This window comes from Nothobranchius furzeri, chromosome 4, assembly GCF_043380555.1.
Source record: "Nothobranchius furzeri strain GRZ-AD chromosome 4, NfurGRZ-RIMD1, whole genome shotgun sequence".
Taxonomy (NCBI): domain Eukaryota; kingdom Metazoa; phylum Chordata; class Actinopteri; order Cyprinodontiformes; family Nothobranchiidae; genus Nothobranchius; species Nothobranchius furzeri.
In genome coordinates this window covers 64,649,518-64,670,279 of record NC_091744.1, presented here as the reverse complement: position 1 = coordinate 64,670,279, position 20,762 = coordinate 64,649,518, and the positions used below count along the sequence as shown (strand labels likewise).

Here is a 20,762-nt window from a genome sequence, read left to right as displayed (position 1 = left end):
ATCCACCCACACATTTGATCTAGTAAAAATGAAATTTTAATCATAATTCTTATTAAAACAAACAGCATGAGTAACAGTTGTAGTTCAACTAATAAAAACTGAAAGCTTTTTAATTTAAAGAGTGTGGCCCTTTCATTTGATGGTTAAAGTGGACATATAGTGTACAGATTCACAACACAAATCTACCCAGTCAAAAATGATTTCAAGTGGGGTATTTTTGTCTTCAATGAACATCTCAGTTATTAAAAATTAAAAATTTCACAGTACACAATAACTCACATGTTCCAATAACTTCATTGGTCTATTGACGATAAGTGTCTGCAAAGTATAATTTTCCTTATTAGTATAAAAATGATGGATATCTGAAAAAATATTAGGACCAACTTGCATTCCGGCTTGTTTTGTCGTAAAATGCCTTTATTTATTTTTTCTTGAAATCGTTAAGTTTCTAATAGATCCATCCATCCATTATCATCCACCTATCCAGAGAAGGGTCACGGGGGCAGCAGCCTCAGCAGAGTGGCCTAGACATCCCTCTCCCCAGCCACTTGGGCCAGCTCTTCCTGGAGAATCCCAAGGCATTCCCTGGCCAGCCGAGATAGTCCCTCCAACATGTGCTGGGTCTTCCCTTGGGTCTCCTCCCGGTTAGACATGCCCTCAAAACCTCACCAGGGAGGCATCCTGACCAGATACTGGAGCCACCTCAACTGGTTCCTCTCAATGTGGAGGAGCAGCAGATCTACTCACTACCCAAAGCTCGTGACCATAGGGGAAGGTTGGAACATACATTGACCGATAAATCGAGAGCTTTGCCTTCCAACTCAGCTCTCTCTTCACCACAACAAATCGGTACAACTCCTGTATCACTGCAGATGCAGCACCAGTCTGTCTATCAATCTCGAGCTACACCTTTCTCTCACTCGTGAACTAGACCCCGAGAGACTTAAACTCCTCCAATTGGGACAGGACCTTGTCACACACTGATTGTGATTCAAGTATTTTTCATGTAGGCATGTTCTCTTTGTGCATGAATAGATTTCCTTCCAAAAATATGAAAATCAGTTCTAAATTGTTCCTAGGTGCTCCTTGTAACCCTGCACAGGATCAAGCTTTATTAAAAAGTAGCAAATTAAACAAAATATATAACTTTTTTTTCATTGCGGGATTCCAAAATATTCCATGTAGATAATCACGCATCTCTTTGGACATTTGGGGTAGAAAACCAAAATTGTGAATGGCAAAAATAGTGTAATTTAAGCAAAAAATAAATATATTTTGAACAATCTGAAAAGTTGACTGTGAGTTGAACATAAGACATTCTGGATGGAGGATTTTTTTTTTCTTTTTCAACTTTAAAGAACCTGAAAATCCACTTTGCAGGTATTTTCTAACTATTATGTGATGCAGTGGCTTGCCACCACCAACAGGAGTCACATAATCACCATGGTAATAATAGGACTCTAACTTCCTTCACTCATTCTCTGATGACTGATTAAAACACCTCACTCATGGTTGGATCAGAAAATGGTCACTAAAGAAGTATTTCAGAAATGTCAGAAGTGAACTAGATTCGAGGGGAAAAAAGACGTTTTTAAATCATTTGATAAAAATCATAAATGTTAACACTATGCTAAAGGTGTCATACATGATAATGGATGTATACCTTTAAGAAAATGGAGGCTTTCCTCCTGTGTTACAGATAATTGTCAGCAACATACAAAAAGGAGCAACCCTGTTAGGGATACTCCACACAGCAGCAGTTCTGTCCAATCAATACAGTTCGATCAATAGTCTAAGAGTTTAATGTTGTACCCCTCTTTGACTGTCAACATTTCAAACTCCACCTATTCATCTTAGCTGCAGAGCCAGGGTTGTCTCACAGCTCCAAGAGCTGCACTGTGGGGATGACAGGTTCATGAAACTGGACAATCTAAAGCTACAGAACAAGTTATTGCTCAAAAAATCTATTAAACGGAGGTATAAATGCTGGAGTTCTGAGTAGATGCAATGGAACGCATGATGTCACATGCTGTTGGCACCTCTTCAGGTAAGTTTATCTCAACTCTGATAGAAGGCTGACTGGGAGATGAGCCACAGCAAGCTGAATACTGCAGTTAAAATGACTTAAAACACGTTGTGTGACTGTTTCTGGTTGTTCACAGCTATGAAGAAGGGTTTTGATTTATCAAATTTATTGTTTTGACTTTATGCAGAATATTGGTTTGTATATTTCTTATTTCTCTAATGGTTAAGAAAAGGTTTTACTGCCCATCTACTAAATCAACTACTTAGAGTTCGGTCTGTCAGGATGGAAAAGTTAGCTAAGTACTGCGGCAGCATGCAACACAAGGGAGCAGATGATAAATGCACACACAAGACTATTAATCAGCTTGATGTAAACTGATCTTTTAGATCTGATTGATTAATGATGATTGTAGTTGAATGAATGGATGAATTGGGTTTTCATGAACAGCACACAACAGTTCTTTTAGAAAAGATTTATTTAGAAAATAATTAAAATGTATTATATATGACTAATGTAGCTGATACAGACATGCTGAGCCTTCTATTGGCTTTAAATGACCCGTTTCAGGATGGAAATAGTAATAACTTCTGATATGTGCTTATCTATAAACTATAAATACCCCGTACAGAATGTAGATTTATCCCAAACGGTTTAGTTCTTCATTCAGCCATCAATAAATAAATAAATAATCAAATAAATTTGTCTATATTTCACTTTAAACCTTCCTGGATTTATTAAGTGAGACTCAGATGAACCAAGTGCTTTTGAAGCTATTTCTAATGGCATGTTTAATTATTCTTTTTGTCTTTTTTGACTTTGACGTTTTTTTATAGCCTTGGTCACCAATATTGTTCACAGACCCTCTCATCTGTAAGCAGCTCATTACTTCTTCTGCATTAAACACCAGTGTTATGAGTCTATAGGAACCCTTATGTGGTCTTAAGTGACCTATACTGACTAATGCAGGCTGTTTAAGCTCCATAAAGAGAACACACTAGCTCAAAGTACCCATCGTGTAATGGAAACACTGCCGTTTAAATGCCCTAAACCCTGTTAGCTACATGTATTATTGCTGATAAACACTTTTGCCATTTTTTTAATTGAATTTACATGCATTTTCCATAGCTGGATGCTAACATTTGTTCACTCATTTGCTGAAACTGATGACTCTGACAAGTCATAGTTTTTTGTTTTATGGAGTAACGGTTTTATTGCTATACGTGGAACAAACACTGTGGCCTGGTGAGATGCATGTTTAAATAAATAATCAGTGTAGCAGGAAGTTCATGCAGGAATTACCTGCTCATCAATCGACCGTCTCGTCTCACTAGTTTTGATATAATCAGTGTTGCACTTGGCTCCACAGCTTTAATGGACTCCTGCTCCAGACTCAGACGAGCTGAAGTTTCTCTGATGGTCAGACCATGTCAGATGAACACGTTGGCAGACATAAAAAAAGTTGAACACAAACTATTGCTTTTCAGTTATTTATGCTTTTACTACCAAGTGTTTTCCCCATTTAAGACTCCATTAAAGATGCTGAAAGGAGATGTTGTGATTCTGTGTTTAGTTTGGATTTTGATTTTGACAGCAACCGGGATTTTTATTCACATTTAAGAAAAAAAATGCATGTGGAAATGTACAATTTATGGCTTAGAAACATTTATTTATTTATTTATTGGTATTACAAAAAAACACGTTTGATTAAAGTTTAAACATTTTAAAATATTTATAATGTGTAATTAGTCAATATAGTCGTGCAATTAACATAGTTGTTATCACTAGTGAACCAGAATATTTCTTGCAACCAAAGTAAAAGCTCATCAGTAAAATATTTTTGTTAGCTTTTAGTTTGTTTGTTTGTTGTGGAGAAAAGTCAAGTTTGTTTTACTTTAAATGTCATTTAAACTATTTCACATGCTCCCAAATAAGAATAAAAAAATAGGATGGGGAGGTCGCTAAGCAATAATAGTTAAAATGGAAAATGTATTAATTTATTCTAAGGTTTCTTTTTAAAAAACTGTTATTCACCTCTCACCAAAAGAAGCTTTGTTGCCTTTTTTCTTTGTTTTTAAATAGTAAGTAAGTTGATTTTTATTTTTGTAGCACTCATCAGACCGAGAAATCACAAAGTGCTTCACATAGATCAAAACAAAACAATACAAATCATAGTCATAAAGTCATAATGATCTTAAAACAGAAATAAATTACAATCAGAAAAATTAAGTCATAAAATTATAAAATGCCATAAAACAAATGAACGATGATTACAAATTCAAGTTAAAAATGAGAAAATGAAAGATTTTGATTCTAAATCTTAGAATCACTATAAATGAAATGCTCTTCGTGCATTAATAAAAACACTTGCAGTTCTGGCTAATATGAACAGCCCTTAAAAATATTCCAGCGGCATAAAAATTTCTGCATATATATTACAGTTTTTTTAGCTTAAAAAAATAATAATAAACATTTAAAACCAAAATCCTAAAATAGCCCCACACCTCTCCAGCTCATAATAATCTAAAACAGAGATGAAGGAATGTTTTTTGCAATTCAAACTTTAAAATTCACTTTAAAGATTGTGGAAGCTGCATCTGCCCATGATAGAGTTAATGAACCAGATCAAGGACGAGGTCATGGTGCAGACAATAACTCAGTTTGTTCTACTTTTTAAAACATAAGCATTTTACAGATGAATGTAACACGTAGCAGAGAGGGAGTGTTACACAAAACCCCTGAGGTTTTATTATCTACCATTAGTGTCAAGTATCAAGGAAGAACAAAGTCATGTAAAAGATGTATGAGTGTAGTAATGTGAGAGGGAGCTGGGAACCCCACTGCTGTGATCAGCTGCTAATCCTCCCAGTTTTAACATCTACCAGTGAAGAAAAACACAAAAGATCTTTAATCACTCTGATGTTTTTGTGTTTTTTACAGAATTATGTCATCTGGAAAACTATATGTTCCTCCCTCTGCTGGAGAGTCAGGCTTCCAGCTCTTTTGGAGCTAACAAGCAGACCACTCCTTACAATCCCACCATCAGCCGCTCTGCGTCATGGAGCTCCTCCCTGGGAGACGGTTCCAGCTCTGGAAGTCCAGAGACGGAAACCGACCAGCAGTCCAGTGAGTTTGTCTGCGGTTCTTTGGAGTCTTTTTCAAAGATTACTACAAGTTCTACAGTCTAAGCTCCTCCCCTTTTTAATCTGCAGGATGTACACTTACTGGCCACTTAATTGGGTACACGTTCTGTTGCTTGCTAATACAAATCTGCCCGAACATGTCAGCAACTGAATGCAATTGGGTCTCTAGACTTGGCAAAGATGTCTTGTTTAATTTCAGCATCAGAGTGATGAAGGTTGGGGGCTCGGAGGACTGGCATGGTTGTTGGTGACAGATGGTCTGGTTTCAGGATTTCAGAAACATCTGATACTAGGACTTTCACCCACAACCATCTCCATAATTTACAGAGAATGGTCCAAAATAGAACATATGAGCAGCAGGTATGTGGATGAAAATGGTGTCAGAGGTCAGAGGAGAATGGTCAGACTGGTTCTAGATGATGGCTCAAATAACTGCTGGTTCCAACCAAGGTCTGCAGAACAATAAAGCATCAGGCTGGTGCTGCTGGTGTAATGGTGGTGGGGGTATTTTTGTCCCACTTGGAACTGCTTAGTACTACCCGAGGCTGGTTTAAACACCACAGCACATCTGAGTATTGCTGCAGACCATGGTCATCCCTTTAGGACCACAAAGATGGAAACTATTTGACCAGACATTTTATATACAGATGATGTTCTCCTTTTTACTTGGAGCAAAAATATGTGAATCTTTGAAAAGTAACTCAGTTGCAGGCTGCATCAGTGTTTGGGTGAACCATGAGTCTCAGTCAGTGTTTTCCTCCACAAGGTGGCAGTATTTAATCAGTCTAAAACCTTCCATCCTTTGCAGTGCTGTCATCTGACCTACATCACCCATCTAACAGCTATGAAGGGAAACGGCACTGTTTCCATTGGAGCTAACCCTGCTGAGGAAGAGCTGTATTTTTATTATTAGGCTCCCCAGTGGAGCATCTAAATGCATTTTCTTGGTTGTTGACTGATATTTTATTGGGGCTTGCCAGCTCTCATACCAGTCCTCAGTAAACCTCAGGACAGCGGGAGGGGTAGGGGGCTGCTGTGCACCAGGAAGGCAGATGGTATTTGTATCTATGACAGATGCCAGACTAGTTCTCCTTATATTCTTGCGGATAAAGATTGATAAAAACCACAGATGAAACGGCAAAGCTGAACTGATTATGGGGTCAACTTAAAATAGAATAAGCACAACAGGGTCTGCAGAAAATCAGGGACTTCATGGAATTGTGCAATTTAATCGATGGTTTGTCAAAAAATTTATCTCGTTTTTTTATTTTCCCAATATTAAAACATTAAATATCAAAATATAAGCAGTAATAATGGTGATTAGCAGGTGGAAGAGTCATAAATCTAATTATGCTGAGATGAACAAAACAGGGAAAACCAAATAAAAGTTCATATTTGGCCTTAAAATACAGAAATGTGCTGAAAACGGACCTGATAAGTGAGCTTTCAGATATATCCATCCATCAGTGGAAACCAAAGCTGCAGCTCAGCTGCTTTTCTCATGACTGAAACACTGTTTGCCATCAAACAAGGGGTGCCCTGCTGGACAGCAGCAGCGTGTCAGCAGCTGAGCTCTGAGTTATTGATCGTTTGGATGGAGTTTTCCTCACAGCTTCACGGTATTAAATACCTGCAGCAGTTCCAGTGTAGAGTAAAAAGGAAATCTTAAGCCTGACAAGATGTAATCTCGTTGTAATTTTTTAATCATCGCCTATTTTAATCCGGTTATGCAATAAAGGCACGTGCCACTGTGATCGAGTCTAATCATGCCCGAGCTTGTTGCCCCGCCTGAGACGCGCTGCCCCGATAATTTCCCGCAGCTCATCTGAAAGTCAGTAAATCAGGACGGAGGAGGACGTGTCCATCTCAGGACCTCCCCTATCCTCCGTCTCCATGACTACAGTCGTGATAGTTGGAAGAGGAGGATGAAGAGGAGGTTGGGAGGGGGAGAGAGGTGCATGCGTAGCGGAGACAGGTGTTGCTGGGGTTTGCGCATCGCCCGCGAGAGCGTCAGGCAGCATGGGAGCCCACTTAGCGCCAGCCCTCCCCAGTGTCCCATGTATTCCGCAGTTTTGCTTTTCAAAACACGGAGTTTGATTAAAACGCGCCTGGGAGCAGCTGAACGCCGCCATGGTGCACCACTCGGGATCCATACAGTCCTTCAAGCAGCAGAAAGGTGGGTGTCTGTCTGGTGCTGGTCTCATGCTGAGGGTCACTTCTGATCAGAGATCTGACGGGTTCCTGCTGTGACGCAGAGTTTGGGGCTCTGCGTCCCTCTGCAGTGAAGGGTTCGGGTGATGTTGCACTGCTACTTTATGACCAGGAGCCAGTCTCAGTTAACTTAGAAAAAATTTGGAGTCACATCTCTGTGATCAAGAGGATGGTCCACGAGGTGATTAAACTTTTTGCTCCAAGTGGCTTAAGGTCACTCAGGATGACTCATAAAAACTATAAACCAGAATATTTACAACAAATATGGATTTCTGAATCATCACATCATTTTGTTGTTTAAACACATGAGCATGAACTTGTTTTCTTTGTCTTGTTTGAAAAAATAATACATAGATCATCTTTTGGATCATTTCAATTTTGCAAGGTGTTCTAAATAGCAGAATAATTATTTGAATAGGAGAAAGATTTCCAATACTGTATGAAACAAAAATATTAATTTTACTCAAACTCATAAAATTGAATGTTTAAAGGCATTAAACAACAAAACATGTCTATGTTCCCCCCTTTTGAGTAAAATACCTGCTGGCTGTACGTTGACTTTTATAAATCAAACTGTAGGGTTGTAGTGCTTTATTAAAAGTGTGTTAATTTTATGCATGAAGAGCTTTTGCTGAATAAACACATCTCCTCATAGCCTGTCAACAAACACTGCATTTTAGGTTTTTCTGACACCGATTACATTGATTTGAGGCTGTCAAATTTTTCTGTAAAGCTGTCCTTTGTATTTGATTCGGGAAGTTTTAAACAAGTTTTAATGTCTATTTATTAATACTCTGTACAAAAACTGCAGTAATTAACACATTTAACATTTAACAATCTATAAAGTGAGAAAGATTTGCAAACATGGGTGCAAATTCATCCTGGTCTGTGATTAAATTCTAATTCCTCTTATGGGGTTCGATTACACTCTGGAGCCAGAATTGATTTTACACCATAAATAGGAACATCTCAAAGAAACTCAGTCCTGTTTTACTTCTGCTCGTTCCCGGTTCTCTAGGATTAGAAGAACAGTTAGGAAAAGTTTTTAATTTTGACTCAGGAAAATAAACAAGTGGCATTTGGGCATGTTGGAGCCTGCTGAGGGTGTTCGCCCCTCTCTTTCTGTGGGAAAAAATCTGGACCAAACTGTTGTCTTTCTCCCATCTCAGACCTCAGCTGTCTCTCTCTCACACACACACACACACACACACACACACACACACACACACACACACACACACACACACACACACAGAATCTCACATGCAGATTCAAATTTTAAGATTGCTGTTTCATTAGACCATTGCATTCTGCTTCATCTTATGAGTCATGCAATGAAGTGTGTGTGTGTGTGTGTGTGTGTGTGTGTGTGTGTGTGTGTGTGTGTGTGTGTGTGTGTGTGTGTGTCTACTCGTCTTTATATGCTTAAATGGACAAATTTTACATTTTAACCCGTAGTGCGTGGACATTTCCACCTTGTGGGGACATTTGGCTGGTCCAGACAGAACACCCTTATGTGTGTTTTTAAACTTTTGGTTTAGATTAGGGTTAGAACAGCATTGGTTAGGATATGGGTATGGTTTAGGCTAACTGGAGTCCCAAACATGAATGAAAGTCAGTGGAGGGTCCACACAAGGATACAGAGACATGTATGTGTGTGTTCATGAGAAAATGGCAGGTTATTAATTTTATGATTGACTGAACCACCTACTGGTTTCAGTCCACCCAACATGAAACCTGCTGCAAGAAATGAAATCTGATTTATGTCAAAGTTTTAGTGCAGTTTAAAGGGGTGCTCATTATTTTCAGAGCTGCTAAGTGCATCATTAAAATAAAAGGATTAATTATGGCAACAGCAAAAGAAAAATCCTTCTGGAACAAAGTTTGGAAATGATTCAGCACAATCGTGAGGAAGAGAAGGAAGAGTTAGTGCACCAACAGCCTCCTTTTCTGTTTGAAGCCTGGCAAGTTTGATGATAACAGCTTCTATGAAGTTCAACCACAGAAATATTCCCCCATCACCTGGGATTTAACATCTTACATGTGAAGAAGATGCCATTTTAATTTTTTCCTCAACTGTAAAAAAAGTGTCAGAAATAGCTCATTCTAAAATTACACCAAAGATGTGTGATGTTGCATTTCATTTATGAAATATAAAAGCTGATTTTGACATTTTCTTCCAAAAATATATAAATAGATTACAAATAGATACTTCCTTCACTTCAAGTGTTTTGGTTTTATTTTTGTCGTTATTTTAGGAGCTCCTCCCGAGTTCTCCCTGCACAAACCTTCGTGCTCGGCCAGGTTAAAGGTAGCTTGTGCTCTGTCGTGTTCAGGTCTGTACTCTGCGTACACCAGAACATTCAGAATTTTCCACCCTCTACTAAATGTTTTCATGCAGGATTTTTTCCTGCTTTAATTGTTTCTCATCTGCTGCAGAAAGCATTTTCTCAGATTGATACTGTTCTGCCATCATGATGGTTTTATTGAGGTGAATCTCAATGTCTGAATTCCTTATCACACTCTTTTGGAAATTATCTCCAAAATAGCAAAAAAAAAAAATTCCCATTTCATCTGTGAATTTTGACTCTTGTAATCCATTTTCTTTTGTAAATGGATTTTTCTAAAATGTAACTTGAGAAATAAAAAGAGAAATTAATTCTAACTATTCTAAAGCTGTGATTGATACTACTGATGGCCATATGCTTCTGTGAGACCTGTGAGATCTACTATTGACATAATCTTTTATAGGTTGGAAAAATCTCAGAATACTAACCTTTTGGATGCTTTTACTCAGTGATTCTGTTCTTCTTTAGTTAAAGGAAACAAACAAATGTTCTCCTTTAAGATGAACCTGACGGAAAAGCAAATAAGCTTTTTTAGTTTGTTGCAGGGTCAGCCACATTAAAAATGACTGCATAACTCTACATAACTGAATTTCTATGCACAGTATTTTGCACAATAGTCTGATGTTTGCAATGTTTTAAAATAAAAATCGAGTTATATTTTTAGCAGAATATGAATGAATGTCTTAGAAACACGTCTGTTTGCAGAAACCATTTACTCCAAAAATATCAAAAATTCATAAAAACGAGCTCTGGAGTTAAAGGTATGGTTCACTGAAAAAAACTTTTTTAAATTATTATCTTTTATTATATTTGGTCAGTCTGAGTTTTTCATGCAGGCTGAACATGAAAATAGTCTCCTACATCTATCTCCTATGTTAACTTCTGATAAAAAAAATTGACAGTGAAACTCTAGGATTTGATAATCTTCACACTGTGATGTCACACTGTGAATTTGCATTCATGGCCTCGCACATCTTGGCTCCTGCCTGCCCACAGGAAGGCTTTTAAAAAAATGTTTTTAATGAGGAGAGAGCATAGAGTGTGTTTGCGGCATGAATCCAGCTGTTTTCAGCTCACCTCTGCACCAGCAAACTTCTGCATCTCAGATCAGGAGCATCATAGCTTTTTTTTCTTAATGACTCATATGGCATTGATTTACACTAGAGAACACTACAAATGTATTGAATAAACTAGTAAACCACACCTTTAAATATTTACACATCATGATTTTTGTGTTTATTATTCTGCAGTTTATGTGCAACATATTATCATAATAGTTAACTTATATTTTAATTTATATTAAATAAGTTCTGATTTTTCTTAAACGTGATAAGTTTTTTGTTTTGATTGCTCTAAGGATTTGAGTTTGCTGAATAAGTTCACCTGTTTCAGTTTCTGTATGAGAGAGGTTGCTCTGACAAACTGATTTTGCATAGTAAATGTTTATTAAGTGTGTTTAGAGTGTGCATGTGTGTGTGCATGAGAGAGAGAGAGCAAACCTTTGTTTGCACAGCCCATCACATACCACCTGCCCTCTTGTGCAAGCAGGCAGATGGTTTTATAGATACAGAAATTAATTTAGAGGACAGATTTTGGGATGCATCGCATCATCTGTTTATTAAACATTTCAACAGGATGTTTGACGTTAAACTGCTAAAGATGAGTCTAGGATGCTGTTTTAAAAGTTAATCTTGGATAATCAAATATCTTAAAATGAGATGAAAGAAAGAGTCTCTTTTCTCCTGACTGTGTCTGGACAGTTCCCAGCTTTTACACTTTCACAGCCTTAAAATAGCAGGCGATTATTTTGTTGCTAGGTTATTAGAAAAATGCAGGCAGCAGCTGAGCGGGAGCTTAGGGAACTTAATTATGCTACTAAAAACTCATAGATTCAATCTGGAAATGAAATGGTTTCTTGTGCAGAGTGTGTGTGTGTGTGTGTGTGTGTGTGTGTGTGTGTGTGTGTGTGTGTGTGTGTGTGTGTGTGTGTGTGTCAGGGAGACACAGGCTTTGCAATGAAGGGCACAAGAAGAAAGTATTATGCTACAGGAGGGAGGGATATACAGATTGAAAGGGAAGGGAGTTGTTTTAATCCCTTCAAATGATGCGGCCCAGATTGCGCCAGGATTGCATAATCAGGTCCTAAATCATGAGCAAAACGTGCCATCTGCTCTGAGGTGTGTTCACAGTCAGGCTGTCTACTTCAGCTGCACGTGACGGACGTGGAAGGACGAGGGGATTATTTCTGAGAGTTTATTAGTTATTCCTCTGTTGATCGGGGCGCCTAATTACACCCTCTGTAACTCGTTTTAAAAATGAAACAAAAGATGAAACGAAACATGAAGGTAATTATGTTTGCTGCATTTAATTAAGATGTGCTTTTCTCTTTCACAGATTTATCTTTATGTGCTGCCCATTAACCACGTCTCATAAAACATCAAGCTAATTTGGTCAAATATCTCAGAAAAGAAATGGTAGTTTTTCAAGTTTTGATGGTGAGTCATGAGTTATTTTGCTAGAAATTTGCTGCATCATTTATGTTTTTTCTAATAATAGCTGTGTCTGTCACCTCTCAGGTTCACCTCAGGATTCGTCTTCTTCTTGTTCCCCAACAGGAAATCTAATAATCCCAATCCCCAAATCTACTTTAGCTTTAATTATTTAGTGGTATTTGCATTCACTCCGCTTATTTTATGATTATATAATCTTAACCACAGAGGAGAAATCCCCCTTTTTTGGAGGCACATCTTGAGTACTTGTACGAAAAGACAGCAGTTGAATATATAGTGGCTGATAAATCCATTCCCTAACACTCCAAGTGAACTCGGCTCATTGTTCTTTGATGTGCTGTCAGGTGGAGGGCGGAATGTTCTCTAACTGCTCGCAGAACGGTTCTGTAGAAGAGCCAGCTAACCTCCACTAATCCTGAGGAAAGAGCAGTCAGGAACAATATTTACTGTAGAAATGTTTTTTAAAAACAAGTCAGAAAATCTGGGTATGCCAGTGATAAATATGCTATAATGAAATAAAGGCCTGAATCAGTTATTAGTTCAGATAAAACTGCAGCTGTGTCACTTAGCTTCACTTAGCGGATTTTTTTTTCTGTTGGCAAATATTCAAAAGACTTTGCTGCTCTAATTAAAGCCATCTAAAGGCTGTCGAGGAGAAAAACCTGCTAATCCGAGCTTCCGTTATGATTAAAATAGTCTTTGCATCGAGTATTTTAATGGCTGGGCTGGTAAAAGAGGCGATTAACAGAGTTGAAACTGTTCTCACTCTTGCCATAATTTGTATCAGGTCCTTGTTAAAAGTCATTACTGTTAGTTCAGTCAGTGCTTGGTGAAGTAGAAAGACTATTTTCATCTCTAAGTTACAGTAACTGGAATAGCCGACAGCAAAGACAAAAATATCTTAAAACTTGTGGGATCTTTGTTACATGCTCTATTTTTAACATAATTATTGATTAACTTATCAACCCAGTCAGTTATCTAGACATCAGAAGCACTAATAGTTTCCCACACTTGTGTGTACGATGGTGTTTGACACTTAGAGAACGTGCCACCTTCGTGTAACACAGTTACAAAGGAGGCTTTGGGTGTGCAAACCCAGGCTGCAGTGTTTTATGAGATCTTTGTTTTGATGTTTTCTTACTCCCTGTTTGATTTAGGCAGCAACATTTAGCTAGGCTTGGAAAAAGATTTTCACCTCTTTAAAATTCTTTTATTATTATTATTATTATTTTTTGTTATGTAAACTTTAATGAAAGAGAACTCTAAGGGTTAGATATACTTGTGACAAGGTGTTCAAATGTGACACTTCTGGCAGATGATGTGGGAACAAAGTGTTGAGAGGTGCTGAATTTAGCCTGATCAAGAGTTGGCTGAGTTTTTACTTCTTTCACAGCCAGATAAGTGTGTATTATTGAGGTAGAGTAAAGCAGCTTCTTTGTGGGATTGAGTGATTGATTTTGTTATTGTTATTGTCGTTGTTGTTGTTGTTGCAGCATATTATTATAGATAGATTAGTATTTTTTCACTGAGGGGAACAAAGCAAATGACAAAGATTACACTGAAAGCATAACTTACTTTTAAGTATTTAACCCTCTGGAGGCAGGCGTTGCAGATTTGCAACATTAAAACCTACCTGGTTACTCCACATACGTATTTCATGAGCATTTTTGAACTCAGAAGTACCCCTGAAGGACTTAGTTGTTCGTCCTTTTATCAAAACTTGTTTTGCGCCTGAGAGGGTTAATAGACTAAACAACTTATTTCAGTTTATTTTTAAAATAGGGAGAAAATGTACTGATTTAAATAACCTCAAAAGATAAAATGTGCTTTTAAACAATTGATCTGATTTTCATCCATGTGGCTCCTAAACACACACAACAATAAAATAAAACAATCCAATGCAGAGTCCAGATTATGAGCTGTCTTAAGCTCGGTTTATGCTTGACGCATTTACTTTCCGCTTGGTGATGCGGCTTGCGGATGGAACGCGCTTCACAACTCGCAGCATTTATGGTGCATGTGGCTTGTCTCTGAGGTGAGCCAATATTCTCCCAAACTGTAGGGGGCAGCATGGAGCTCTATGGCATGCATCCAACACTACACCATAGTAGAAGTAAAAATTACTGTTGTTTACAACATGGCATTCCAGCATTTTTTAACAGCGTCCTTGTCTTTTCCGACAGTGCGAGCTATTTCTCTCCAAGAATTATTAACATGTTGATCACGGTGATCTTTGAGAGCTGAATCATACAAATGCCTGTATTTACAAACCTCTGCCATACTAGTTCTTTCCAGTCCGCCATGTTTTTCCACGTCCGACCGTCCGCGTGGTTAGAAAATTTCTTAGGTGCGTGGTGCGGAAAGTTTGGTGCGGAGGCGCGGTGGAGGGGCGTGGTTGTTAAAATAACGCAATTTTGCCGTGCGGAGCCGTGCGAACCTTGCGGACGTGTCAAGCACAAACCAAGCTTTATTAGAGTGACTATATGTAGCCTCATGGTAGGGGCCACTGGGAGGCACACCGCTGCTAACCACTTAACATTCCCCCTCTCCTGATGATAATGTTTAACTTCCTTTGACATGGAATGTGCTACTAGTAGTTCACCTGTTGAATTAATTATAGATTCACTCAGATAAAGACAATAAAGTTTATCTCATACTAAATAGAATATTTAGTAAGAAATCACAATGTGGCCATAGAAACACTACGGTACTTGGTTTATATGCTGTGTGTGTGTGTGTGTGTGTGTGTGTGTGTGTGTGCGTGCGTGCGTGCGTGCGTGCGTGCGTGCGTGCGTGTGTGTGTGTGTGTGTGTGTGTGTGTGTGTGCGTGTGTGTGTGTCTGCTCTGTCTTCTCGAACCCCAGTGAGTCGTGGTGGATGGCTGCTTATACTGAGCCAGGATCCTGTGGGGGTTTCTTCCTGTTAAAAGGGAGTTTTCCTCTCCACTGTCGCTGCATGCTTGCTTAGTATGAGGATTGCTGTAAAGACTCTGATACTAGTCAGTGACTCGATGCAACCTGCTGGGTTCCTCATATAGGAAACTTTTTACTGATGGTCTTAATGAACTGAACTGCACTGGAATGTTTACTTTGTGAAGTTTTTTCAAGATGACTCTTGTCATGATTTGGCGCTATAAACTGAATTGAATTGAATATTATGGTAATAGTGTTGATTTATTCTTTAATCTAGTAAAGCCTGATTATAAAGTTGAACTTGCCATTTACACATGTGATGTCTTCTCACAGTTAATGCTAAAGAAACCCATGAACCCTATTAACTCTGTTCAGCTTAAGATATGACTAAATATTCTGTCTGCTCAGATCAATATTGTTCAGAATATCCAGAGGAAGAACCTTTGTTACATTGTCCCTTTGTCTTTTGGACAAAAACATGGTGATTTAATGAAAAGTCCAGAAACAATGTCTAGTAAACCAAGTTCATTTCTGCCCCTTAAAATTATCTTTTTGCATCTAGAAGTAATTGAAAGGTTCTTTTGGATGGAGATGTTTGAACAAAGGCAACCAGGTTAGAACAAGACCTGCTAGATGCTACCTGAAGTGAAGAAACATCCGATGAAACATAACACCAACACAAAGTCATAAAAACCTTAGAAGAACTCAGTGATTGTTTGGGACCAGTTTTCTTTTATGGCCAAAAAAATTGCTTCTTTGAATTTTTAATGCAAGGATTTTCTTGAGAAAAAAAAATTATAAATAAATAAATAAATAATCTATGGAAGAGGAAAGAAAGAAGAGTTGAGTGTGTTGCTGAATCCGGATGAATAATTGAAGTTTTTGAGTGTGAAAACTTAGAAGCACGATGCAAAACAACCCAGTGACCTGAATTATTCTTTGCAGTTAATGCATTAATGGTTTGGAGCTCTAAAATGGATGGATTTGCCTCAAAGTGGCAGCTTGACCGAGTTTCCAGTTTTTACTGCTCAGAGCTGATCTTTAAAACTCTGTTTTCAAGGGATTTTCTACATTCTTTGAGTAGACTGAACAATCGGGCTGTTATACTTGATAAACACTCACCAGAAACATCCTATTATGTCACAAAAGCCTAAGAGAAAAATAGCAGAACGTTCAGATTCTACATTTAACCCTGCAAGAGTCGCATCACAAAGATTTGCAAGCACGTGTGTGGCAGTGGCACACATTCATAGATATACTTACTCATGCAGAGATAAATGAGAAAGATGTATTTAATCTCATCATAAGCAGACCATAACGGACAAGCCTCACCAGAGAAATAAAATCCCAGATTACGGCCCTTCCTGGAGCTCCTACCACCTCTCATCCTGTGGATGTTTTTAAAGCATCTGCCACTTAGAGGGCTGTCTTTAGTGCCCTCTGTTGTAATAACAGGTGGTGTGTTTAAACTGATAAATGTGAACTCTCAGTGACTCCCAAACTTAACTGGCACCCATATATTCAGGCCCTGCTCACGCTGGATTTGCATTCTCTGCAACACAATTTCACCACAGCAGAGACAGATTATACACTGGATTTAGTTTCACTAACCCTTTAATGCAGTCTTACACAATGCACCATTTTCAGAAGGTACTGTACTGTTGATGCAGAAGCTTTGGAACAAGGCAGGGATTCTCTGATAACTATTATCTCCTCCCTACTGTCCTCCGAGCCAGAGAAATCTGGCATTTTGCTTCTGTTTGAGTAAAATAAAAATTTCCATTAGATCAATTTTAGCACCACTGTCTAATATGTGGCTTACCTGTTAACATGCTGTTGTCTTTGGAGGCCAACAGCTTGCACCCTACAGACCTATTAGCCTGTTTTGAGCTGATGCGTCATCATAGACATGTTGAGCTTTGCCAGTCTGCTGGGACCATCTGGAACCAACATCCTCCATTGGAAAAAATAATGGAGACAAATTGATTAGTCTGTTTTATGAGGTAAGCAAACATTCTTGCCCCTTCATAGGAAAAACACATATGAAAACACTCCACAGCAGATTTCACAGCTCTCTGATTGACTTGGTTAGTCATCAAATTAATTGACGTCTCCAGAAACAATCACGGTGAATGAAATGAGTTCCAGTAATTGTCACATTATGTTACAGAAATTGGACAACGAAAGCCTTACGTCTGAATAAAACCTCATAACAGTGGCTAATACTCAACTAACGGATGCTAATTACAATCACTAGTCTTTTAGCCTGGCACCAAGTAACACAGAATGTATTTATTTTCTTCCAGAAACTCATCAATATATGAATTAATCTCTCAGTAAGAGAAACATTGAAGCTTTTAGGAGCTCAGCAGCATGTCCTCTCATCACTAGCTCCCACATCTCACAGTGCTCTGTGATAAGTGCTCTGATTGGCCAAAGCTCTGCTGTCATAACTCTATCTGAGCTGTTACACCTGCCCCCTGTGCATAATTCACTAATAAGTCAACATTTTGCAGGCCAAATGGAATGCTTCTGCAGGCAAAAATTAGTCGCCATAACACCGGCTGATCCATCTGTTTGCTCATGTTGCCTTTGGGTGAATATTCATGTAATTGATCAGAGTTTTATGTGTAAATGGTTTTTAATTCACTATTTTAAATGTGTTGTTAAAGGCAAGAGGTCCAGAGCCTTCAGCATAACTGCTTTAAAGAACATCATCATTTCTTTTAAAACTTTCTCATGTGAGCCATGGAGCACAGCTTTAACTTATTTCATATCTGTGGAGCTGTGATGGGAATAAACTGTAATCAGCAGTTCCTTCAGGGACGTCAGGCTCTTTTCATCCAGCAGAACTGGAAAACCCCACAAAGATAAATGCCATGAAATTGAGTTATTGTGCAGCTTGCAGCGCATGCACTGGAGGTGTAAGCAGTGAATTATAAATGTGTGTTTCAGCGGATCGTTTCAGAAAGGTCACTGAGAGACATGAGGTGACAGTAAGTCACGTTCACATTTAGAGGCGCTTGGTTTCATGGATTTATCGGCCCACAGCTGCAGCACTGAAGCGGATACCTCAGCTCAAGGTCGAGTGCAGCATGGCGAAACATGTTCATTGTTGTTATTAACCTCTGAGAGTTGTACTGATGTATAGCGTATGGTCTGGATTGTATTGTCTTAAGCAGCAGTTTGACCTGTCATCGTCATCTGGCTCCTTTGTTGCTGTAGTCGACCTTGAATAGCAAATATAACCTAAAACACTGACCTGCAGCTCAGATCATTGCTGCTTTAACTTGGATCTCTGTTAAAATAAATTTAATTAGATGAAATATCTTAAAATAAAAAACCAAAATGGGCATTTTATGGAAAACATGCAGATGTTTGTGCTTGTTGAACAAAACAACACATGTTCATGACCCATTTGGAAGAAATATCTTGGACAAAAAAAAAGCATAATTTAATTTGACTGAATGTTTTTCATCTCACTTTGAAGTCAGTTTTTGCAGTGCTGCAGCACTAAGCAAATGTGTTTTGATGCATCATCACGCTGCTTGTTCTTCGTGATCAAATGGAGCAGAAGTGCTAATCATTTTTATTTAAAACCTTGTTGGAGGACTGGATTAACACCTCTGTGGTCCATAAAAACATGGAGATTTTCCCATTTTGTTTTTTCACGCTGTGCTTTGATTTTTTGTTTTATTTCCCTTGGTCTTTTACTCTCATTTGTAAGATATAGTGTTGAAGTGAAACAGTTTTTTTGTGCTCATGAGGCCACCCGGAATTCCTTTTATTCTGAAAGGAACCGTTGCTTGGTTGGTAAAATGCAACAGATTTTATCCAGCTTGTTGGTTCTTTGCTTAAAAAGGAAGTCCGGGTGGCCGGTCCGATACTTCTCTTAGAATGCGGTGAACTGCAGAGAACTGAACTAAGATGGTGTGGGGACTGGTTTTATTAATCTGGATGTTTTGATTTCTGGTTGAATCAAAGTTGGCAGATTTATAAACACCACAGAGACTATGCCACGCTTCAGAAAGGAAGGTTCTGATTGGATGAATAAAAGCAATGTGTCCTGCGTTTACATTACGTGTAGTCAGCATGTCTAGTGCAGCTAGATTAAAGTCATATTACTTCTTAAAAACTAATCATAACATTGTCATTTCACAGATTGGTCAACATCTTATTATTGACAAACACTTTGTTTGATTAGCTTTATTAAAAATAGAGTTCTTTGATTTGTTAAAAGGAAAGAGTCATTTGTCTTCATTCTTCTCGTGAGCTGGAAAGAAAGCAGTTTAGAAGCAAATGCATGACCTTGAGGCAGTCTCATGCAGATTAGTTCTGTGTCAGAGACATCTGAGGAGAGAGGGTAAATAACCTTCGGTGGAACAGTTCCATCATCACGTTACAACTAATTTAATTTAATGTAAACTGAACCTGGATAAATGGACAGTTTTGTTTAGATTTACCTCTCTAGACATTCATAATACAGTGACTACAGAATAAATACACAAATAATGGTGCACTTGCATTAGCGTGCTGGTATCAACTGAAAAGGGCCTGACTTGCAGATATTCAGATATCTGAAACTTTAAGAAATCTTCTTTTGTTTATTTGCTTTTTACCAAGCCTGCCTGGACTAAACCAAATCCATAATTTCAGTTTAATAGTTTAAAACGTTTATCTGCAATGTGGTGGTCCAAAAGCATTCATGCAAGCATAGATCTTTAATCCAAGTATCTTCCTCTTCTCCTCTTCCTTCTCCCCCTCCTCAGGCATGCACACCAGCATCAGTGAGATCCTGAAGGAGAAAAGCCTAAAGCCGTCTCGCCGCAGCCTGCCCTGCCTGGCACAGAGTCAGACTCATCCCATCAACCTCAACCACTTCCTGTCTGTACCTCTGAGCCCAGATCCCAAACCAGATGTGGAGGACTTGAGTCAGAGCATCAGCACCTCCTGCAGCCTCCTCCCCCCACAGACAAGTAAATCCACAGGCCCTGGCTTCTGTTGCAAAGTGTACCCTACATCATACTGATGCCGATCGTGTTAATAGTGCAGAAAATGTATAAAACTTTACGTAAGGTCACAGCTGCAGTCAGATAATGAGGAAAACTGCTGTCAAGAGAGAAAATTACACATCCTTGCATCACACGAAGCAGCCTGTTGTAGAGGGAAATTATTCACTTCATCACTTCAGGAATATTCAGAGGCAACAGAGAGGTTTCCCCAATACAAAAGTAGCATTTGCAGCACTTTTGAGGATTTTGTATATCTTGAAATGCCTTCTGTGCAAACATTTGTTCTAGTTCTGAGGAGTAAATTGGGAATACTTTATAAGAAGCAGCAGGCATTTGTACATGCTTTGACACTATGCAGAGGGTTGGCGTCAGGGAAAAAAGTCTGATTTTTGCTTCAACTTGAAGAGGAGGCAGACAGAAGGAGGAAAATAGAAGAAGCATCAGGGATTGACAGACAAGAACACAATCCTTCTGAAGCTGCGGAAGCTGCCTGTGTGGTGTAGAAGGATGAACAGCTGCTGCAGCTCCAGAAATGCTACATTTCCCATGTTTAATTATCACCGATGTAGCTCTATCTCTAATCAGAATAAAGGCACAGCGGCAC

General features: G+C 38.6%; 1 protein-coding gene across 4 annotated transcripts in view; it reads left to right on the top strand.

Annotated features, from left to right (window-relative positions):
- Positions 1-4,959: 4,959 nt before the first annotated feature.
- The window catches only part of ano3 (anoctamin 3), a 38,531-nt gene continuing 22,728 nt past the window's right edge, over positions 4,960-20,762 (top strand). For 3 of the 4 annotated variants that reach the window (XM_015964259.3, XM_015964258.3, XM_015964257.3), the window contains exons 1-2: positions 4,960-5,149; positions 19,916-20,122. In XM_015964259.3, coding sequence (XP_015819745.1) covers positions 4,987-5,149; positions 19,916-20,122 — 370 coding nt within the window. In that variant the 5' untranslated portion in view covers positions 4,960-4,986. Of the gene's footprint in view, positions 5,150-7,164; positions 7,343-19,915; positions 20,123-20,762 lie in introns of those variants that run through there. The other variant, XM_015964260.3, reaches the window with a different exon arrangement.